At 47.4% G+C, this 24,697-nt stretch overlaps 1 protein-coding gene across 3 annotated transcripts in view; it reads right to left on the bottom strand.

The window, feature by feature from the left end:
- slc25a21 (solute carrier family 25 member 21) overlaps nt 1-24,697 on the bottom strand; it is a 920,696-nt gene that overhangs the window by 132,283 nt on the left and 763,716 nt on the right. For all 3 annotated transcript variants that reach the window (XM_072488897.1, XM_072488906.1, XM_072488915.1), the window contains one exon: nt 9,917-9,983. In XM_072488897.1, coding sequence (XP_072344998.1) covers nt 9,917-9,983 — 67 coding nt within the window. The remainder of the gene's footprint in view (nt 1-9,916; nt 9,984-24,697) is intronic.

Genomic DNA, 24,697 nt, shown 5'->3' with positions numbered 1-24,697 from the left:
TGAGATACATAAAAAGAGCTTAGCGAAAGCTCGCAAGCTGATGGCAATCGTGTCCTGTTTGGCACAATTGCGAGGCACAGAGGAGATCGTCAGGACGCTCCGCAAAGAAGTAGAGGGCATACATCGGATGAGCAAAGTCGATGTATGCAAGGTTGAGAAAGAAAATTTAGAGTTAAGAAGGAAATTAGCAGCAAAGGATGAAGAGGTGGCTGACGCCAAACGGGGTCACCAGTCTTAACTGGCACATTTAAGCAGTTTCCAATCACAGTACGAAAAGGCCTATCAGGACACGTAGCGTGCAGTCCTGGTAAGGAAAGAGACAGAAAAGCAGGTGGAGACGCTACTGAAACAATGTAGTGATCTCAAGGCAGCCTTGAGAGTGCTCCACGCTGCCACCACAGAACAAAGACAGAGCACAATAGATCATGCAAAGTGCCGGAAGCAGATTGCAGACCTGCAGTCACTGCTTTCTGTTCAGAAAGGTTTTCAGGAAACCTTTGGGGAAAAGTTAGACCAGGAAGACGGCCCTGATTGGGAAGAGTTACAACAAACAGAGCAGAGATATGTTCAGGGAACATGTGTGCATGGAAAGCCCCAAAGGAGAAAAGCACCCCAACCCCCCACACAGCAGGTAGTTCAGGCTCCAACGAACCCTGTAACCACCCACCGCACAGCCACATCGGACGAGGCAGAATTTCTCTATTCCACCCCCCTAACAGTGACCCAATTACAGGACGCATGTGCAAAGATCACAACGTTCCTCCCCGCCGCAGTCCCCCACCATTTCTTTGCCACCGTCAAACATCAGGCGAACATGTACGGCCTGGATGAGAGAGAGCATGTAAAGCTCATGGTTCTAAGTTTAGATCCATCGGTAGCAGCAGCCCTTCCCGACCCACATAACGTAGGAGGAGGCACCCTTGCAGAAAGGCATACCGCGATCCTGGATGCGATCGGGTATAACCGTAGATGGCCTAAATAAGTATAGGCAGAAGAAGTCTGAGCACCCCACAGCGTTCGCAGGACGCCTGTGGATTCACTTCGTAGCCGTTTTCAGAGACGTAGACCATGCCCATTTGTCCCCAGCCAACATGGCCAAATGGACACGCACCCTTATCTCCCATGCCACAGATGCAGGACAGAATGCCTGTAATAGTTATGATCCCTCAGAGGAGGCCCATAACGAGAAGTGGGTAGTTAAAAGATTGTCCCGCGTTTGGGAGCAATCTGTTCAGAGTAGACCCACAGTTAAAAACACCGAAGAAAAGCAAGCCGCCACAGACATGCAGGCAGTAAAGGCAACACATCACAACCCCGCCTGGGTAAATGAGGGAAAGAGCAGCCCCCCAACAAAGTCCCAAGAATGTTACAACTGCGGACAGTTGGGACATTTCGCGAAAGAGTGCAATGGCTCCAAAAAGCCACAGAGAGCCCAACAGACAGGCACTCTGATTAAGAAAAAAACCAGAGCCCATCCATAGCGTTAGCGCCCGTTCGGATCAGACGGACTTGACCGGAACGGACTGACGGTGTACGGGCTCTCCCAGTTGGGTCTGCGACACTCTTTGGGATAGGTCAGGACGACCCGTAGTCGCAGCGAAAATTCGGGGACAGCCTATCGAATTTCTTTGGGACACAGGAGGGTCCCGCACCACCATAAATTCCTCCACCCTATTTCAAAAAGACACGTGGCCCACTACAGCCACTATCACCCTCAGCTGCTTTACAGGCCACTCACAGCAGGGACACATCACAGCCCCTGTACCCATTCAAATTGGTAACATAACCACAAAACACCCTGTAGTTTTAGTCGACCTGCCCCACATAGCAGAACACATTCTGGGAATTGACTTTATGAATTCCCACCACTTATCTTTCGATCCAGTCAACCAGTGTATCTGGAAGATGGCGAAATCCGCTAGAGCCCCCGCAACGCTCAACATAGGGGACTACATGAACAAAATTAGCGCAGTAGGTGAATTTTGGTTCAACCCGACCACGCTTAGCACGGACAAGCAGGTTAGGGCAGTCCTTCAAAAGAACAGGGCAGCATTCGCGACCCACAAGCACGACTGTGGACGGATGACTGGCTCCGTACAAGTAACCGGACCTGACCCTAGACTCCAAAAACCGTACGGATTCCCCCTAGAAGCAGAGGGAGAAATCCTAAAAGTTATAGAGAGCTTAGTAGAGCAGGACGTACTAAGATCAGTAGCCTCTACTAATAATGCCCCGATTTGGCCAGTAAGAAAGCCCGACGGATCGTGGCGCCTGACCATTGATTATCGGGAACTCAATAAAGTCACCCCCGCAGCAGCCCCCACCGTAGCAACAAGTCCCGAGACCATGCTCAAGCAGGGACTCAATTCCCGCTACTTCACGGTTTTGGACATCAGTAATGGATTCTGGTCCATTCCATTGGCAAAGGCGTGCCAGTACAAATTTGCCTTCACTTTTAAAGCACAGCAGTACACGTGAACATAAGAACATAAGAACAAGGAGCAGGAGTAGGCCATCTGGCCCCTCGAGCCTGCTCCACCATTCAATGAGATCATGGCTGATCTTTTGTGGACTCAGATCCACTTTCCGGCCTGAACACCATCACCCTTAATCCCTTTATTCTTCAAAAAACTATCTATCTTTATCTTAAAAACATTTAATGAAGGAGCCTCTACTGCTATACTGGGCAAGGAATTCCATAGATTCACAACCCTTTAGGTGAAGAAGTTCCTCCTAAACTCAGTCCTAAATCTACTTCCCCTTATTTTGAGGCTGTGCCCCCTAGTTCTGCTTTCACCCGCCAGTGGAAACAACCTGCCCGCATCTATCCTATCTATTCCCTTCATAATCTTATATGTTTCTATAAGATACCCCCTCATCCTTCTAAATTCCAACAAGTACAGTCCCAGTCTACTCAACCTCTCCTCGTAATCCAACCCCTTCAGCTCTGGGATTAACCTAGTGAATCTCCTCTGCACACCCTCCAGTGCCAGTACGTCCTTTCTCAAGTAAGGAGACCAAAACTGAACACAATACTCCAGGTGTGGCCTCACTAACACCTTATACAATTGCAGCATAACCTCCCTAGTCTTAAACTCCATCCCTCTAGCAATGAAGGACAAAATTCCATTGGCCTTCTTAATCACCTGTTGCACCTGTAAACCAACATTTTGCGATTCATGCACTAGCACACCCAGGTCTCTCTGCACAGCAGCATGTTTTAATATTTTATCATTTTAATAATAATCCCTTTTGCTGTTATTCCTACAAAAATGGATAATTTCACATTTGTCAACATTGTATTCAATCTGCCAGACCCTAGCCCATTCACTTAGCCTATCCAAATCCCTCTGCAGACTTCCAGTATCCTCTGCACTTTTTGCTTTACCACTTATCTTAGTGTCGTCTGCAAACTTGGACACATTGCCCTTGGTCCCCAACTCCAAATCATCTATGTAAATTGTGAACAGTTGTGGGCCCAACACTGATCCCTGAGGGACACCACTAGCTACTGATTGCCAACCAGAGAACACCCATTAATCCCCACTCTTTGCTTTCTATTAAGTAACCAATCCTCTATCCACGCTACTACTTTCCCCTTAATGCCATGCATCTTTATCTTATGCAGTAACCTTTTGTGTGGCACCTTGTCAAAGGCTTTCTGGAAATCCAGATATCACTGGTAATGTCCTCAAAAAATTCCATTAAATTAGTGAGGCACGACCTGCCCTTTATGAACCCATGCTGCGCCTGCCCAATGGGACAATTTCCATCCAGATGCCTCGCTATTTCTTCCTTGATGATAGATTCCAGCACCTTCCCTACTACCGAAGTTAAGCTCACTGGCCTATAATTATCCGCTTTCTGCCTACCTCTTTTTTTAAACAGTGGTGTCACGTTTGCTAATTTCCAATCCGCCGGGACCACCCCAGAGTCTAGTGAATTTTGGTAAATTATCACTAGTGCATTTGCAATTTCCCTAGCCATCTCTTGTAGCACTCTGGGATGCATTCCATCAGGTCCAGGATACTTGTCTACCTTTAGCCCTATTAGCTTGCCCATCACTACCCCCTTGGTGATAACAATCCTCTCAAGGTCCTCACCTGTCATAGCCTCATTTCCATCAGTCACAGGCATGTTATTTGTGTCTTCCACTGTGAACACCGACCCAAAAAACCTGTTCAGTTCCTCAGCCATTTCCTCATCTCCCATTATTAAATCTCCCGTCTCACCCTCTAAAGGACCAATATTTACCTTAGCCACTCTTTTCTGTTTTATATATTTGTAGAAACTTTTACTATCTGTTTTTATATTCTGAGCAGGTTTACTCTCACAATCTATCTTACTCTTCTTTATAGCTTTTTTAGTAGCTTTCTGTTGCCCCCTAAAGATTTCCCAGTCCTCTAGTCTCCCACTGATCTTTGCTACTTTGTATGTTTTTTCCTTCAATTTGATACTCTCCATTATTTCCTTAGATATCCACGGTCGATTTTCCCTCTTTTTACCGTCCTTCCTTTTTGTTGGTATAAACCTTTGCTGAGCACTGTGAAAAATCACTTGGAACGTTCTCCACTGGTCCTCAACTGTTTCACCATAAAGTCTTTGCTCCCAGTCTACCTTAGCTAGTTCTTCTCTCATCCCAGTGTAATCTCCTTTGTTTAAGCACAAAACACCAGTGCTTGATTTTACCTTCTCACCCTCCATCTGTATTTTAAATTCCACCATATTGTGATCGCTCCTTCTGAGAGGATCCCTAACTATGAGATCCTGAATCAATCCTGTCTCATTACACAGGACCAGATCTAGGACCGCTTGTTCCCTCGTCGGTTCCATTACATACTGTTCTAGGAAACTATCGCGGATACATTCTATAAACTCCTCCTCAAGGCTGCCTTGACCCACCTGGTTAAACCAATCGACATGTAGATTAAAATCCCCCATGATAACTGCTGTACCATTTCTACATGCATCAGTTATTTGTTTATTGCCTGCCCCACCGTAATGTTACTATTTGGTGGCGAATAGACTACTCCTATCAGTGACTTTTTCGCCTTACTATTCCTGATTTCCACCCAAATGGATTCAACCTTATCCTCCATAGCACCGGTCATCCCTCGGAGACATCGGAGTAAATAACGAAAACTCAAAGAAAGAAAAGGAAAGAGGACAGCCATGAGGACTTCCTTCATCGTGATCAACATTTTTCTATTGGACATTTGGTTGCGCGTGAACACGAACCCCATGACTTAAAACCTTCCAGCCGTTAATGTTTCACTGCCCCGCAGTACCCAGAGCCCAGTCACCAGCGACACTGCATCTTCCTGGTGTGCCAGGTTCATAACCTGGTACTCCCTGTCCTATGTGATCGAAGCACTGTTAGCGTTGGCGATACTGTGTAGTGCAGACTATGTGCCTACGTAAGTGGAGAAGGAGAGCGTACCGCGCTCGAACCCCGGTATATCGGATCAGATCCCCTATATTCGGTTACGACCAGACCCCCGACACCCGCGAGCTATAATAAAACAATAAAGTGCATTCACTTGCGTTATTGCTGTAAATAAAAAGATGTACAAAACTTTTCATGAGAAAAAACCTTGTATGATCCTGAGCTTGACTGCCAAGCCAGGAAAGATTATATGGAATGATGTGAGTTTGTTGTATGTTTTAGGAAGATAGGATAATGCAATGTTTAGCGAGTATAGTGTAATAAGGATAAATTAGAGGTTCCAAGTTTGTTATTTTGTAATGCATGTCCCTGTCTGACATAGCGCCCTAAGAATTGTTAGGTAAAAATTTTTGTGCATAGCTAGGGTCAGAGCAGAGGCCATATAGGTGTCCCCCCCGGTCAGGGAATGGAAAGCAACAAAGTGATGTGATCCTTCACGCTTCGCGTTAGGATCACAAGGAGGGATTGTAGCCACGTAAAATGGCTGATTCCCGATTAGAATGGTCAAACCCCGTTTTAAAATGGCGAACGCAAGAGGCTGATGGGAAAATCAGCCAACAGGACTCAAATGGACAGCTGCAGGCAAAACAGTGTATTTGCCTCTGGAAAAGTCAGTCCAGACCGATACCTGCAGCCATCAACATCACAACAACCCAGCCATCTGCATTTTAATCAGCCATCCCCAAGAACAATTGCTACAAATTAGCAATTGAAAGCCGACCCAGACCTTTTGGCGCCAGTAGGGGCTAACACAAAGAAAGGTAAACGACCACCCCTCGATCAAGGAATCGCTCCAGTATTGGAGAAATCGAACCAAGTGATTGGGACCAAGTCCAATCACTTGGAACCAGGTACAAGGTCCGCCCCGAGAGGCGGGAAGCCCCTGGGGACTATAAGAATAGGGGCCAAGTTCAACTCGACCCTTCTCTTCCTGCTCGCAACCTTCGAGACCCTTCTACAAGAAAACTGTAAGTCTTACTCCAGCGATCGCTACCAGATAGGCGCTCCTGACTATCGACTTGTACCAGCTTTTGAATCCCGCAGGCTCAGAACCAATTCGAAAGACCATTCGTTTCCCTGACCTGGTGGGCCATTTCCAAAGTTAAGTATTGGCCTTTAGTGGTAGGTAGTAGTCTAGAAGTAGGATTATTGTATCAGTATTAATTGCTGTATATAATAAATGAGCGTTGATTTAACTCTTACTAAGCGGTGTGTTGCATTATTAATCATTACTTGGACTTGAACCACTTGGCGGTATCAGAAAGATACCTGGCGACTCATGAGCAAAGGTGAGAGAATAAGAATAAAGTAAACTAAGGCTAAAATGAGCAACAGGCCAACAGAAGCACCCTCACCAACGCTGCCCGGCCCGCGCTGCCCTTTGCAAGGCTTGCGGCAAAAAGGGGCACTTCGCCTCCATGTGCCAGGCCCGCGCAGTCGCCGCTATCGCCCCCACCCCCCTAGGCTACAAACAATGAGCACCGCCATCTTCATCTCCCCGGACCACGCGCGGCCAGTGGGCGCCACCATCTTCACCTCCCCGGACCATGCGCGGCCAGCGGGCGCCGCCATCTTCACCTCCCGGGGCCACGCGCGGCCAGTGGGCGCCGCCATCTCTCCCCCTCAGTCCATGTGCGGCCCATGGGCGCCAATATCTTGTCCAACCCCCGCAACGTGCAGCCCATGGGCGGCGCCATTTTGCCCCCGCAGGGTCTTCAGGCGCCGCCATATTGTCTCCCCCACGGGACATGGACACTGACAGCATTCCAGGACCTGGGCCCCCCAGGCTCCCCATCATCCGACGCCAGCAATGACCGACCACAACTCGCCTCAGTGACGATCGACCAGTCTCGTCCGCACAACCTGGCCACCGCATCGACCAGGGTGAAAATCAATGGCCACGTGCCCTCTTGCCCGCTGGACTCCGGGAGCACTGAAAGCTTCATACACCCGGATACGGTAAGGCGCTGCTCCTTCGCGGTACACCCCGCCAACCAAAGAATTTCCCTGGCCTCCGGCTATGTGGTCCAGAATGGAGTTCTGGGGCCCGAGCCCGACCGCATGCGCCCCCTCATGGAGATTCCCCTCCCCCACTGCCCCAAGGCCCTCTAAACGCTGCCTGGGGTTCTTCCTGTACTACGCCAAGTGGGTCCCAAACTATGCGGACAAACTATGCCACTCATTCAGTCCACCCATTTTCCCCTGGCGGCCGAGGCACAGCAGGCGTTCGCCCGTATCAGAGCCGACATCGCCAAGGCCGGGATGCACACAGTAGACGAGACACTGCCCTTTCAAGTCGAGAGCGACGCATCGGACGTCGCCCCTGCCGCCACCCTCAATCAGGCAGGCAGACCCGTGGCATTCTTTTCCCGCGCCCTTAATGCCTCAGAAATTCGGCACTCATCCGTCGAAAAAGAGGCCCAAGCTATCCCGCCCCTTTGAACGCCTCAGCGTGGATCTCAAAGGGCCCCTCCCCTCCACCGACCGAAACACGTATATTCTCAGTGTGGTCGATGAGTACTCCAGGTTCCCCTTCGCCATCCCATACCCCGACATGACGTCTGCCACTGTCATCAAAGCCCTAAACACTATCTTCGCTCTGTTCTGTTTCCCCGCCTATATGCACAGTGACAGGGGATCCTCATTCATGAGCGATGAGCTGCGTCAGTTCCTGCTCAGCAGGGGTATCGCCTCCAGCAGGACAGCCAGCTATAACCCTCAGGGAAACGGGCAGGTGGAGAGGGAGAACGGGACGGTATGGAGGGCCGTCCAACTGGCCCTACGGTCCAGGAACCTCCCAGCCTCTCGCTGGCAGGAAGTCCTCCTTGATGCACTCCATTCCATTCGTTCACTGCTGTGCACCGCTATGAACAACACACCCCATGACCGTCTTTTTGCCTTTCCCAGGAAGTCCACATCTGGGATGTCGCTCCCGACTTGGCTCGCAGCTCCAGGACCAGTCCTGCTCCATAGGCACATCCGCCTCCACAAGGCGGACCCGTTGGTGGAATGGGTGCAATTGCTCCATGCCAACCCCCAGTATGCCTACGTGGCTTACCCCGACGGCCGCCAAGATACTGTCTCCCTCAGGGACCTGGCACCAGCAGCTGCCACACACACGCATCCCTCCGGCCCGGCACCACCCTCCCCTCCCCCGGCGCTCCCAGCATTAACCCCACCAGGACCATCCGTCCTTCCCCTGCTCACGCCGAGGTTGAAGAGATATCGGCAAGCTCCCGGAGTCACCGAACATCAGGCCAGCATCGACATCGCCGCCACCGCTACGTCGCTCCCAGCGAATCATCAAGGCACCAGACCGGTTAAATCTCTAACTGGCACCGGACTTCAAAAAACATTTTTTTTTCTGATCAAATACTGTAAATATAAATTCATTGTTGTATATAGTTCTCCACCACCCCCCGCCGGGCTCAATTTTAACAGGGGGTGAATGTGGTAAACCACTGTTGCACTTGTTTAAAGTGATGTAAGGTAGGACCTGTACTACAGGTTCGCCGGTAGTCCCTGCCTGCTGGCTCCGCCCAGTAGGCGGAGTATAAATATGGGTGTCCTCCATTCAGCAGCCATTTCACCAGCTGCTGTGGGAGGCCACACATCTTAGAGCAATAAAGCCTCAGTTATATCCAACTCTAATCTTTGTTCAATTGATTGTGCCTCAGTCTGAACAGTGATACTTTGAATACAGAAGGGATTTGAAAATCTGTGTGTTTTTACTTCTTGGATTAAGCTCCTATCAAAGGATGTGATATCAAGGGAATGGAAGTTCTTGGAATTCCTCTCTCAAAATGTTGCAGGAGTAAGCTATATACAGTCCAAAATATCCTGAGGAAATTATTCTTCTATTGCTAGTTTTCAGCCTGGGCCCTTACATGGGCCCCATTTCTGTTGATCAACAGGCTAAAGTTTGCTCGGAACCCATTCTCGAATTATCTGCCATGATCAAGCACTCAGTTGTGCCAATATTCTTCTCTGATGTAAGGCAGGAAGGGTTTCTGCTTGATAACGATGGATTTGAGTGCATCCAAAAGTCAACTTATTTGTACCCTTTCATCACAAGGCCGCTGAACTTACGGCAGGAAGCACAGCCTCACACTGTCTGGGACAGCACAGTGGCACAGTGGTTAGCACTCACAGCTCCAGGGTCCCAGGTTCAATTCCAGCCTCGGGTTACTGTCTGTGTGGAGTTTGCACTTTTTCCTTGTCTGTGTGGGTGTCCTCCGGGTGCTCCAGTTTCCTCCCACAGTCCAAAGATGTGCAGGTTAGATAGATTGGCCATGCTAAATTGCCCTTATTGTCCAAAAAGATTAGGTGGGGTTACGGAGATAGGTTGAAGGTGTAGGCTTAAGTAGGGTTCTCTTTCCAAGAGCCAGTGCAGAGTCGAATGGCTGAATGGCCTCCTTCAGCACTGTAAATACTATGAAACAGATTATAGGTAGAACACATTGCAATTACCTTGACAGCTCTTTTAGGGGTCTCAGCAAGGATGGGAGGCAAGATTCCTTTGTAAAAGCCAAGAATCCTAAAAAAAGAAAACACATATTTCACTTTTAAATTTCAAAAAAATGAAATGTATCTAAATATTTTGAGCAAGTTACTATGTAGTTTGCTAATCTGAGTTCGTGAAAATAATATGAACTGTTAATTTTTCCTTAAAATTTACCTTATAATGGTGAAAATCTCCAAGATCATTTTGCTGAAAATTCATACCATAGTCCTCAATACTGGGCCCTGCAAGGCTACGTACTTAGCCCCCTACTATATTCCCTATTCACACACATTACTGCATGGCAAAATTTGGTTTGAAATCCATCTGCAAGTTTGCTGACAACACGACCATAGTGGGTCGGATCTTGAACAACGACGAGTCATACTACAGGAGGGAGATAGAGAATCTAATGGAGTGGCGTAAAGACAACAATCTCTCCCTCAATGCTAGAAAAACTAAAGAGCTGGTCATTGACTTCAGGAAACAAATTATTGTACACACCCCTGTCAGCATCAATGGGGCCGAGGTGGAGATGGTTGACAGCTTCAAATTCCTAGGTGTGCACATCACCAACAATCTGTCCAGGTCCACCCACGTCGACGCTACCACCAGGAAAGCACAACAGCGCCTATACTTCCTCAGGAAACTAAGGAAATTCGGCATGTCCACACTGACTCTGACCAACCTTTACAGATGCACCATAGAAAGCATCCTATCTGGCTGCATCACAGCCTGATATGGCAACTGCTCAGCCCAAGATCGCAAGAAACTTCAGAGAGTTGTGAACACCGCCCAGTCCATCACACAAACCCACCTCCCATCCATTGACTCTACCTACACCTCCTGCTGCCTTGGGAAAGCGGGCAGCATAATCAAAGACCCATCCCACCCGTCTTACTCACTCTTTCAACTTCTTCCATCAGGCAGGAGATACAAAAGTCTGAGAACACGCACAAACAGATTCAAAAACAGCTTCTTCCCCGCTGTTATCAGACTCCTAAATGACCCTCTTATGGACTGACCTGATTAATACTAAACTCATGTATGCTTCACCCGATGCCGGTGTCTAGGTATTTATATTGTGTACCTTGTGTTGCCCCATTATGTATTTTCTTTTCTTTTCATGTACTAAATGATCTGTTTGAGCTGCACGCAGAAAAATATTTTTCACTCTATCTCGGTACACGTGACAATAAACAAATCCAAGATTCAAGACAATTACTGCAACTAATTAAGGTAGTAAATGGTTGATACTTGCTTTCCTATCCTCCCAGCAAAGCATATTGTGCGATAACTTGGTCGGTTACTGAGACAAAACAAACTCCATTCTCTCAATGATGATTCCTTCTAGACACTGTCCATGTAACTTTTAGCTGGCAAAACTAATTAGAAGTAAAAGAGGAGATGGGAAAAGGAACTTAAAGAGCAGTTTGTAATTGGGAAAAGAGTCCAGAAGTTATTTTTGCTCTCCAGGATAATTGTAGCTAATCGTAGTCAGCAGTTTTGACAGAGGAAAGGTAGAACTTGGTATGGTTCAGGCAGATCCAGTGATGGATGGCTAAGACAATTATGCACCATAAGTTCAAGACTGTGTTCCATGGACCTGGGAGAGCAAAGATGTGGGACATACCAAGGGAAATGACTGGGATAGGAAACAGTAATCGTTTCACTGGAACAAGGTAATTAATCACAGAAGTGAAAGAGCGGTTGAGTAAACTGACAGCTGCTGTGGACAAAGATCAACAGAAGAACTTTGACGGTGCTGTTGTAAGTGGCTTGTGGGACAATTTTCTCTTGGGTCATATAAGCTGGTGGTCAGAAATGGTCTTCCTGCAGACAGAGAGCCAACAGGAAATGGTGAGATAATGGAATGGTCATGAATATGGATAGGAAAGTAAATATGGAAGGAGATTTTAAGGAAGGACAAGAGAACAGTGAATTATAAGAGATAGGGCAAGGGGAGCTGAGGTGCTCCAAAAGTACCAACATCAAAACTTCCCCGAGGGAGAAAAGTAATATAGATATCTTTGGGAGATAAGGGCACGTTTTAACTAAATGGGAACAAAGTCCCATAGCGAGCGCGTTTAGCCGCCTTTTTCCGGTGCTCATAGCGGCGAGAAACACATCACTTTCTAATATCACTCAGGTTAGATACGGATCTCAGTTGGGAATGCGCAGCCGAGGCCGCACTTAGCCCTGTTTTCTGCACTGAGGAGCTCTCTCGCCGGAATTCCTCAGTGTAGTGAGAGAGTGGGACACCATTTTTAAATGTCATCCCGATCACTGGAGCCCCCGACGCGACCCCCAACTCAGCCCGAAGTCCCAACTCGCTATGAGGGGGTTCCCAGGACCCCTGCACTCCCACCCCCAACACCCACGCATGGCACCCCCGGCCTTATTGCCGCTGAGAGAGAAATGCCAGCTTGGCACCTTGGCAGTGCCAACCTTGTACCCTGGCAGTGCCATCTGGGCACCTTGGCAGTGCCAGGATGGTGCCCAGGTGGCACTACCAGGGTGCCACGCTGATACGGCCAGGTTACCAGTCTGGCAGTGCCAGGGTGCCAGGCTCGCACTAGCAGCACCAGGGTACCACCCTACCCAAAGGGCATGCAGCTGGGGGCCTCCTGGGAAACCTGTACGAGTGCCATTCTGTCTGTTCCCAATTTGTCAAGGCCAGTAGAGAATGGCACTCGCCCAAGGCCTCTGAGTGAAGGGAATAGATCCCAACGCATCGGGTGCCTCGGGAAACTTCATATTAGAGTTAGACTAGCTGTCTCATTCTACTGTGCAGATTTGCCAAAAAAGTGTTCCCATCCATAATGGGCAGGATTCACATCGCAATGCTTCACAAGGTCACATTAGATCTTGCGAGACATTGCGAGTCGGGTAGACCCAGGGGCAGGGTCTCCCGGCTTATATCTGCCATTTTGCACCATGCACGCTGCTTTTGGGTGCAGCGTGGTTGTTCGATCACGCCCAATGAGGGTGAAGCTTACAAATAATAATAATAATCGTTATTGTCACAAGTAGGCTTACATTAACACTGCAATGATGTTACTGTAAAATGCCTCTAGTCGCCACGTTCTGGCGCCTGTTCGGATATACTGAGGAAGAATTCAGAATGTCCAAATTACCTAACAACACGTCTGTAGCCAAGTGCAAGTGATACTGAAGGCCTGATCTCTGTACATATAACTGACTCTGATGTTTCTGCATCACGATCACATATCTCTTTTGTCTTTAATCAGGAAAGATTGTCACAATCCCTGCAGAGGCTGATAAACTTGAAATTCCAACTTCCAGTTGATAGTTAAAAGGACGGTACAAGATTTTACATTTTAACACTTTCACTCTAACAAGCAGACTAAAAGCGGGCACGCACATGCCTTGCAGCCGCATTTTTTTAATATGGTAAAAAGGCCGCTCGCAGACGGCGTAGTTAAAAACCGGTTGCTACGGCTGTTGCGCCTGAAATTGCGCAATCGGGTGTGCCGCAACGGATGGCTCCGCAACCCTCTCGACACACACCCACGACTCACCCGCGGGTCGCGCCCCCGATTTTGAAGATCAATGATTTACACTGTCCCTTAAGTGGTCATTTGATTTTCTTTGACGCAGTCCAAAGTGGTTTTTAACCCCCAAGGGTTTAGTTTAGTTCCGTTCCTTTCCAAGCCTGGTAACTTTTAATTGCTAGGACTGTCTGTCACTGTGAGGATTTTTCCTAGAGGTTGTACCTCTCTCACAAGCTTAACAAATCTTCCAGCCTCATTTCAAATCATTATGAAGTTGGACTTTTCAATCCAATGGCAAGCTCCCACTCACATTCCTGCATAACCACAGAGACTTCCAACCTGTAGCTACTCTCTCTCTCCCACATCCTCACAAACTGCCTGTGCCTGTGAAATTCAAGGGCTCCTGAGAAATAGCTCCCCATGTCAAAGCCCACCATCATGGTCTCATAGGCCTTGTATCCAGGTAGAAATTCTGGGTTAACGAATCCTTGAGATCCCACCTCTCTTTTTATCTTGGAAGCAAAAGGGCAGCTTAAAGCACAATTATTCTGAATATGACATTTTCCTGGAGCTTTGGAGACTACCAGTATAAGCATGGTACACACAGATGCTGTTGCTATTGTCACCTTATTGCCAGCAAAACAATCTGGACCTCCCCGTAATCTTTAAATAGCAAGTCACCCAGGCTTGTTGTTAAGGCAGGCTCCAGAACAGGTCACATGGTACACTCTGTTTAAAAACACATTCATAAAATCATAAGAACCTAAGGGCAAGGATTCTCCACTGATGAGTCTAAATGCTCCTGCCAGTGGAGAATTTGGACTGGTCTCCACTGGGGCTAGGAGCACCCCCAACGTGCTATTCCATGCAACTTGGAAATTATTTGGGGAACATTGGGTTTCCCGTGCCATTCCATGGCATGCCGGATTCCGCACTACAACTGAGTGGGGTAGGACCTAATCTCTCGGACAGGTCCCACACCTCTGAGATAGACCATTAGCTGCTGCAGTTGAAGGTGCCCCCCCCACCCCAAATCCCAGTCAGGGCACTACCCCACCTTTATAGATGGCAAGGTCCTCCCATTCAGAACTCCCCTTCAGAACTCCCTAGGCCTCCCATTCAGCCGCCACTCATGCCCCCAGAGCCCCACTTCATCTATTTCTCTACAGCTATTCTTTTAATGAGTCTACCTCTTTTTTCACGAGTGCTTCATAGAAAGTGAAGGGGCAGCCCCCACAGCTGTTCTTTCCTCAAGAACAAAGTGGCAGTCTTTTAAAAAGTGGTTAGCGGAACAGCTGCGACCCTGACTTAATGGATCTTTGTAGAGTTATAAAAATAAACAATCTGATTCATCGCTTTGAAGTTCCAGCGAGCTGTCAATCACGATACTTTTAGTAGGCAATGGAGAGTGAATTTCAATGCAAACAATCCAGTTCAAAGCGCTCAGCCTCCTAGCTATGTGCATTCCTTTCAATACTTCAAAAGGCAATGAAATGGACTGTGTGAAAACCACTTCAAAGGTTTCCACCACTTTAAAGGCAGACCTTTCATCTTCATCTCACAGATCTTTAAACTTGGCATATTGACAGACTTTTTAAAGGGTTAAGAGATACAATGAGAACATTTTCACTTTATTATTAGGGATGTGTGTTTATGAGATAATCATTGGCTGTCTAAATGGTATAGGGGTTCAGATGAGCATATTTGCACTTTACTATGGGAAGACTCTAACTGTCACAAACTGACTAACTGTTTAATGGGTTTAATAACTTCATATGGGGGAGAAGCCAAAGGAGCCCCATCCCAAGGAATACGCTAACCTGACCTCAATATCCCAGAAAAGACCCCACGCGGCATCCTGGGGGCAATTGTTGGGAGGCTACTCACCACCTTGCCACCCCTCAGACTATAAGCCGTCAGGTCCATACTCTTCAATACTTGCACCAATTCATGTCAGCGGCAATCTCGGCTAAGAGCGGTGGAGCATCCCGCCTGGCTTGTGAATGGTGCGTCCTGCCGCCAATGACATGCAAAATATCTCTAATGAGCTATTTGGTTGGTCCCGCCTGGTCGGGGGGGAAGCTTCACTGGGCCATCAGGAAATCCACTATGGCCGGTGGGGCAGTCTCGGAGACTCGTGACAGGTTTGACGTTAAGGGTGAATCCCAATTTGGCCCGCCGCAGGATTCCCTGTCCTATAAATATTTGAGGTCCCAATGCTGATCCCTGCGGCACTTTACTAGTTACAGTTTGTCGACCCGAAAATTACCCCATTTCCAAACCCTTTGTCTCCTGTTAGGTATCCGATCATCTATTAATGATAATTTATCACTCCCAACACCATGAGCTCTCATCTTCTGCAGTAACCTTTATGTGAACACCTTATTAGATGCTGTAGGAGGATATATGTAATTGGGTATAGACTTAGGGATGGGGGAGATGTAGAGTAAAAGGTGGGCAGCATGGTTGTACAGTTGCTTCATAATTCCAGGGTCCCAGGTTCGATTCCCGGCTTGGGTCACTGCCTGTGCGGATTCTGCACGTTCTACCCGTGTCTGCTTGGGTTTCCTCCGGGTGCTCCGGTTTCCTCCCACAGTCCAAAGATGTGCAGAACAGGTGGATTGGCCATGATAAATTGCCCTTCGTGTCCAAAAAAAGTTAGGTGGGGTTACTGGGTTGCGGGGATAAGGTGGAGGTGTGGGCCTAAGTCGGGTGCTTTTTCCAGGGGCTGGTGCACTCGATGGGCCGAATGGCCTCCTTCTGCACTGTAAATTCTATGATTCTATGAAGGTTAACATCAGAAGCGCATGCAGCTGATGTAATGATGGTGTAATATCAAACTATTGAGTAACAAAGATACAGAGGGAGCAGATGTTCCAACCTCATGCAGAGTTCCTATGTATATAGTAGCTGTAAATAAAGAATAATGGTTTTAACAAACTGCAGTCTCAAGCAACTTACTTTGGGAGAATAGACAAACCCCAAAGACAAACAAAGAACAAAGAACAAAGAAATGTACAGCACAGGAACAGGCCCTTCGGCCTTCCAAGCCCGTGCCGACCATGCTGCCCGACTAAACTACAATCTTCTACACTTCCTGGGTCCGTATCCTTCTATTCACATCCTATTCATATATTTGTCAAGATGCCCCTTAAATGTCCCTATCGTCCCTGCTTCCACTACCTCCTCCGGTAGCGAGTTCCAGGCACCCACTACCCTCTGCGTAAAAAACTTGCCTCGTACATCTACTCTAAACCTTGCCCCTCTCACCTTAAACTTATGCCCCCTAGTAATTGACCCCTCTACCCTGGGGAAAAGCCTCTGACTATCCACTCTGTCTATGCCCCTCATAATTTTGTATACCTCTATCAGGTCTCCCCTCAACCTCCTTCGTTCCAGTGAGAACAAACTGAGTTTATTCAACCGCTCCTCATAGCTAATGCCCTCCATACCAGGCAACATTCTGGTAAATCTCTTCTGCACCCTCTCTAAAGCCTCCACATCCTTCTGGTAGTGTGGCGACCAGAATTGAACACTATACTCCAAGTGTGGCCTAACTAAGGTTCTATACAGCTGCAACATGACTTGCCAATTCTTATACTCAATGCCCCGGCCAATGAAGGCAAGCATGCCGTATGCCTTCTTGACTACCTTCTCCACCTGTGTTGCCCCTTTCAATGACCTGTGGACCTGTACTCCTAGATCTCTTTGACTTTCAATACTCTTGAGGGTTCTACCATTCACTGTATAATCCCGACCTGCATTAGACCTTCCAAAATGCATTACCTCACATTTGTCCGGATTAAACTCCATCTGCCATCTCTCCGCCCAAGTCTCCAGACAATCTAAATCCTGCTGTATCCTCCAACAGTCCTCATCGCTATCCGCAATTCCACCAACCTTTGTGTCGTCTGCAAACTTACTAATCAGACCAGTTACATTTTCCTCCAAATCATTTATATATACTACAAAGAGCAAAGGTCCCAGCACTGATCCCTGTGGAACACCACTGGTCACAGCCCTCCAATTAGAAAAGCATCCCTCCATTGCTACTCTCTGCCTTCTATGGCCTAGCCAGTTCTGTATCCACCTTGCCAGCTCACCCCTGATCCCGTGTGACTTCACCTTTTGTACTAGTCTACCATGAGGGACCTTGTCAAAGGCCTTACTGAAGTCCATATAGACAACATCTACTGCCCTACCTGCATCAATCATCTTAGTGACCTCCTCAAAAAACTCTATCAAGTTAGTGAGACACGACCTCCCCTTCACAAAACCGTGCTGCCTCTCACTAATACGTCCATTTGCTTCCAAATGGGAGTAGATCCTGTCTCTAAGAATTCTCTCCAGTAATTTCCCTACCACTGAAGTAAGGCTCACTGGCCTGTAGTTCCCTGGACTATCCTTGCTACCCTTCTTAAACAGAGGAACAACATTGGCTATTCTCCAGTCCTCCAGGACATCCCCTGAAGACAGCGAGGATCCAAAGATTTCTGTCAAGGCCTCAGCAATTTCCTCTCCAGCCTCCTTCAGTATTCTGGGGTAGATCCCATCAGGCCCTGGGGACTTATCTACCTTAATATTTTTTAAGACACCCAACACCTCGTCTTTTTGGATCACAATGTGACCCAGGCTATCTACACCCCCTTCTCCAGACTCAACATCTACCAATTCCTTCTCTTTGGTGAATACTGATGCAAAGTATTCATTTAGTACCTCGCCCATTTCCTCTGGCTCCACACATAGATTCCCTTGCCTATCCTTCAGTGGGCCAACCCTTTCCCTGGCTACCCTCTTGCTTTTTATATACGTGTAAAAAGCCTTGGGATTTTCCTTAACCCTATTTGCCAATGACTTTTCGTGACTCAAAAGACGACTAACTAGATCCCAAACACATGATGGAACATCCAAGCGGAGAAGGAATAAAAGACCCAGGGGAAACTCCAAGAAGCAGCTACAGACCTGACCAGTTAAGTGGTCTTTAAAAAAAGGACAAAAGGGACAGATTCAAAACTCACCAAAAAGTCATTACGTCATAGGTGCAGCAGATGCAAGCTGAAATTCAGAGCTGAAGTCCGGACAACAGTAAACATCAGTCAGAATCATCAAGCAACACCAGTGAAGTAATAACAATTCCAAGTCGGCCCAATTGATAGGTTGGTTTAGCTCAGTGGGCTAGACAGATAGTTTGTAATGCGGAACAAGGCCAGCACCGTGGGTACAATTCCCGTACCGGCTTACCCGAACAGGCGCGGAATGTGGCGACAAGGGCTTTTCACAGTAACTTTATACTTGCGACAGTAAAAGATTATTATTGTTATTCTTATCTTGATACACACATGGAATCCATACTGTCACTCCAAGAACTATTCTGGAGCACTGAAGGCCTGCAGCAGGCTCAACACTGGGACAACTGGAGAATTAGGTCTCCCAGATATAAAACAGCACCACTTCCAAGTTTCCCTTCCAAGCCATACGCCACCTTTACTTGGAAACATAATGCCGTTCCTTCACTGTTGTCACTAGCTCAAAATTCTGAAACTCCCTTCCTAACAACATTGTGGGTGTACCTACAACACGTGAAGTGCAGAAAGCAGCACCACCACCATCTCAAGCGCAATTAGGGATGGGAAATAAGTGCTGGTCTAGCTAGTGGCAGACACATCCCGAGAACAAATTTTTAAAACGTTGGAGCTATTGCCAATGACACAATGGCGAAGCAGGAATTAATGAGATATCAACTTCTTACGAAGAGGTCCTGCAAGCATTTGAAGCATATTTCAAAAAAGTGTAATTATAGAAAGAGCAAAATTTAACACTCAAAAGAAAAGACCAGGTGAGAGCACAGATTCGTTCATCAAATATCTATACAGGCTGGCAGAAAGTTTTGACTACACAATAATGAGGGATGAATTGATTCGTAACTGAATTGTAGTTGAAGCTTCATCAGATCTTTTGCAAATGAGAGAAGGCTTAACTCTAATCAGGGCAATAGAAATTGTGAGACAATGTAACTCAGAAAGCTAAACAGAGCTTCTTTGCAGAGAAGGTGAGGTCCCATGGAAAAAAACGAGTGAGGCCGTTCAGTTTGTAGGCCAGCAGGGGGAAACTGTACCAAAGCAGATCTCTGCAAAAATGGGGAAAAGTGTGCCAACTGCCATCTTGAAATGCTCTCAGTGTGGCGGGAAAAACATTCAGAAGCAGGAGGAATGTCCAGCAGGGGGAGCAGAGTGTCACATCTGCAAACAAAAGGAGCAAGTTAAAATAGAAAAGGGGTAAAAAATATTAAATCCTAACCTCATGCAAGAAGCGGAAGAACCACACAGAAGGGAAATAACTTTTCGAGGTGAAGTAAATGAAATAGAAAATAAATACTGGAGCAAAAACATGAAGTGGATGGACACCACACAGAGCATAAATTAGGCATGGGGCAGGAGTTTCTACCTTATCCAACCAAGTAAAATGGCTTGAGCACATTACACTGCAGCCTTCATCTATCAAATTACAGGGCCCAGGTGGGATTAAAGGTCATAGGCTAACACGAGGAAAACTTGAAGCCCAAAAATAGAGAAATCATTAAACCTCAGTACGTCATCTCGAATCAAGAATCTTCTGTACTCAACAGGTACATATATTTAAAATTGAAGCTAATCTATTAAGTTGATGAGGTTGCTGACTAGCATTGCACATTCAGGAATGAATTTCCAAGATTATTTACAAGCTTGGGAAAACTGGAGATTGAGTGGCATATTACCCCACAAGCTGGTGCTAAACCAGTTTGCCTCTTCACACCAAGGAAAAGCCCTCACCCACTCCTGGACAAAGTATAGAATAAAATTGAGAACATACTGCAGCAACGGGTTATCACACCAGCGATTATACCAACAAAATGGTGTTCAGGAATGGTCAGGTTCCTAAAGTCAAATAGCTCAATTAGAAAAAGGATGGATTTAACTCAACTAAACAAACTGTGGAATGTGAAATCCATCCAAAGGTCTCAGTGGATGAAAGTCTTCTCAAACTAGCCAAGAGTATTTTATTCACCAAATTAGATGGAGACAGCGGGTTTTGGCAATTGCCTCTGGACAAAGTATCCAGATTACTGACCACTTTTAAACACCATTCGGTCATTATTGTTTTAATAGATTACCATTCAGAATTGTGTCCACTCCTAAAATGTTCCAGAGAACAATGTCTTAAAGTCTAGAAGGTATGGAAGGAGTAAATCCCATATGGATGACATACTTTTACACACCTCCACGAGGGAAAGCATGCTCACAGAGTTTGAGCAGTCCTTGAAGTCTTACAGGATGCAGGCCCAACCACAAATGAAAAATGTGAATTTCCCAAATGTATGATTAAATTTATAGGTCACATTCTACAAACTCTGGGTTAATAGGCAATCCACAAAAAATAAAGGTGATCAGAGAGTTCCCACAATCCAGGATCATTACCAAGTTTCGTTTCAGATTCCTTGGGCTGGTCAACCAAGTAGACTTGCTCCTAGCAATGAGGTCAACGAGTCTTTGAGTTGAGGTAGGGTCAACAGTGGTGCTGGTATGTGGGCCACCTTTTCATTTCTTCTGAAATTTTAACACATTACAACCCAGAACTAGACCACAGCAGCTGCAGTTGCATTGTCAACCGGTCTGGGTGCAGTATTGTTCCAAATACAGAGAGAGGGTAAACGTTGAGCAATTTACTATGCTTCCAGGCTGCTCACAGACACAGAAAAGATATGCTATAATTGAGAAGGAAACACGATCAACAATCTGGGCATGCAATAAATTATTGGATAACATGTTGGGATTGCGGTTCAAAATTTAAACAGACGATAAGCAATTGGCTCTCTATAATAATCTTTATTAGTGTCACAAATAGCCTTACATTAACACTGCAGTGAAGTTACTGTGAAAATCCCCTAGTCTCCACACTCCAGCGCCTGTTCGGGTACACAGAGGGAGAATTCAGAACGTCCACTTCATCTAACAAGTCTTTCGGGACTTGTGGGAGGAAACTGGAGCCTCTGGAGGAAACCCATGCAGACACGGGGAGATTGAGTTGGAGGAACTGGTTAAGGGGTTAGGGGTTATGCAGACGGGCAAGGCCCCGGGACCGGATGGGTGTCCCGTAGAGTTTAATAGGAAATTCTTGGAGCTGCTGGGTCCGCTGTTGTTGAGGACTTTCAATGAGGCTAAGGAAAAGGGAACCCTTCCCCCCCCCCGACGATGTCGCAGGCTCTGATCTCGCTTATCCTCAAGCGAGATAAGGACCCATTGCAATGTGGCTCCTATAGGCCGATTTCGCTCCTTAATGTGGATGCCAAGCTGTTGGCCAATATTTTGGCCACTAGGATTGAGGACTGTGTCCCGGGAGTGATCAATGAGGATCAGACGGGGTTTTGTGAAGGGCAGGCAGTTGAATATGAATGTGCGGAGGCGCCTCAATGTGATCATGATGCCCTCGGAAGGGGGGGATGCAGAAGTGGTAGCGGCAATGGACGCGGAGAAAGCCTTCGATCGGGTGGAGTGGGAGTACCTGTGGGAAGTGTTAGGCAGATTTGGGTTTGGAGAGGAATTTATAGGGTGGGTCAAATTGTTGTATCAGGCCCTGGTAGCCAGTGTGTCGACGAACCGGCTGCGGTCGGTGTATTTTAGATTACATCGAGGGACGAGGCAGGGGTGTCCCCTGTCCCCCCTGCCGTTTGCCCTGGCGATCGAGCCGCTGGCCATGGCATTGAGGGAGTCCAGAAACTGGAGGGGGTTGGTTCGGGGGGGGGGGGGGGGGGGGGGGGGAGCATCGTGTTTCACTGTACGCGGATGACCTGCTCCTGTACATTGCGGATCTGGTGGAGGGGATGGGGGAGCGGGGAGGTCATGCAGACACTTAGGTATTTTGGAGACTTTTCGGGGTATAAGCTGAATGTTGGAAAAAGCAAGTTTTTGTGATACATGCGAGGGACCAGGAAAAGAGACTGGGAGAGCTACGGCTTAAGATGGTGGAGAGGAGCTTTCGCTACTTGGGCATTCAGGTGGCTAAGAGCTGGGGTGTCCTGCACAAGCTCAATTTAGCGCGGCTGGTGGATCAGATGGAGGAGGACTTTAAGAGGTGGGACATGCTGCCGCTTTCCCTGGCAGGCAGGGTGCAGTCCGTAAAGATGACGGTCCTCCCCAGGTTCTTGTTCGTCTTCCAGTGCCTTCCCATTCTCATCCCCAAGTCCTTTTTAAGCGGGTAAGTAGGATAATTATGGGATTTATGTGGGCAAACAGGACCCCGCGTGTTAAGAGACTGTTCTTGGAGCGCAGTCGGGAGGGGGAGGGTTGGCGTGCCGAACTTTTGTAGCTATCACTGGGCAGCAAATATAGCCATGATTCGGAAATGGGTAATAGAGGGAGAGGGGGCGTGGAAACGGTTGGAAGCGGCGTTTTGTAAAGATACTAGCTTGGGGGCACTGATAACGGCGCCGTTGCAGCTTCCGCCGACGCGGTATACCACAAGCCCGGTGGTGGCGGCGACATTGGGGATCTGGGGACAGTGGAGACGGCACAGGGGGGAGGCAAAGGCTTCAGTCTGGGCCCCGATATGGAACAATCACAGGTTTGTTCCGGGTAGAATAGACGAGGGGTTCCTAAGTTGGCACAGGGCGGGTATCAAAAGGATGGGGGACTTGTTCATTGATGGGACTTTTGCTAGTCTGGGGGCGCTGGAGGAGAAATTTGGGCTACCCCCGGGGAATAACTTTAGGTACAAGCAGGTTCCGGCGTTCCTGAAAAAGCAGGTGGGGGAATTCCCGCTGCTGCCTGCCCAGAGGATACAGGACAGGGTGGTCTCGGGCGTGTGGGTAGGGGATGGCAAGATATCGGAAATATATCAGGAGCTGCAGGAGGCAGAGGAGGCTGAAGAGCAAGTGGGAGGAGGAGCTGGGTGAGGAGCTGGATGAGGGCCTGTGCGCTGAAGCCCTGGGCAGGGTCAATTCCTCCTCATCTTGCAAAGGCTGAGCCCGATTCAGTTTAAGGTGGTGCACCGGGCGCATATGCCAGTGGCGGGAATGAGTAAGTTCTTTGGGGTGGAGGACAGGTGTGTGAGGTGCTCAGGGAGCCCAGCAAACCACGTCCATATGTTCTGGGCATGCCCGGCACTTACAGGATTTTGGAAAGGCTTCGCAAAGGCTATGTCCAAGGTCTTGGATACTCGGGTAAAACCGAGCTGGGGGATAGCGATATTTGGGGTATCAGGCGATCCGGGAGTGCAGGAGTCGAAAGAGGCCGGAGTTCTGGCCTTTGCCTCCTTGGTAGCCCGGAGAAGGCTCTTGTTAATGTGGAGGGACGCGAAACCCACAAGCGTAGAGGCTTGGGTCAGTGACATGGCGGGATTTCGCAGGTTGCAGAGGATAAAGTTTGCCTTGCGGGGGTACTTGCAGGGGTTCTCCAGGCGGTGGCAACCGTTCCTTGACTTTCTCGCGGAGCGTTAGGTGGAGGTCAGCAGCAGCAGCAAACCAAAAGTGGGGGGAGGGAGAGGGGGGTGGTTTGGGCGGTGGATGGATTTTGTTTGTAAAGGGCAAAAAACCCACCTTGTATTGTTAAATTGTTAAATGGTTAAGTTGTATTTTGTTTTATTGCTATGTTTTCTTTTCGTTGTTTTTCTTTTTGTAGTGGTTTGTAAAAATTATTGAAATATTTTGAATAAAAACAAATTTAAAAAAAACCTTATCAGTCTAGCAGTAATCTTGCTTTGTGCATGAACTTATTAGGACCAAGAATGGAAGACAACACTTGCAGCTCATTTTATCAGTGACCCATATCACTGCTGTAACTTTTATCATACAGCCTACAGTTAGATAGAAGTCACTTTGCTGAGCATGAAAAATGTGTTAACCATTTGCTGCAAAAGATCTAAGACTTCATAAATTGAATGCATAGGCTTTGTAGGTTTTCTTGTTCCTCAATGCATTATTTTAATGTTACAGGAAGGGTTCAGCCTAAACGATTGCCAGCAATCCAAACCAGAACTGGTATTTCTAGTACTCAAGAGTGCAGAGGTCACTTTTCACAATGCAGCTTCACCTAAAGATCTTTTCAGTGCAAGAATGTTAGCTGTTCAGAAATGAATAACAGTTGCCAAGAAAATCTGACACAGAATGGCTCTGATCCATGAATCCATTAGTTATTTAAACAAGCGATCTTGCTGTTCCCTTAGACAATCTTGCAATAATTAACTTTTTCCAAGACATCTATA

This window comes from Scyliorhinus torazame, chromosome 2 (assembly GCF_047496885.1).
Source record: "Scyliorhinus torazame isolate Kashiwa2021f chromosome 2, sScyTor2.1, whole genome shotgun sequence".
Lineage (NCBI taxonomy): Eukaryota > Metazoa > Chordata > Chondrichthyes > Carcharhiniformes > Scyliorhinidae > Scyliorhinus > Scyliorhinus torazame.
The sequence above is the reverse complement of the archived record's forward strand: the minus strand, read 5'-3'. Positions and strand labels throughout refer to the sequence as shown.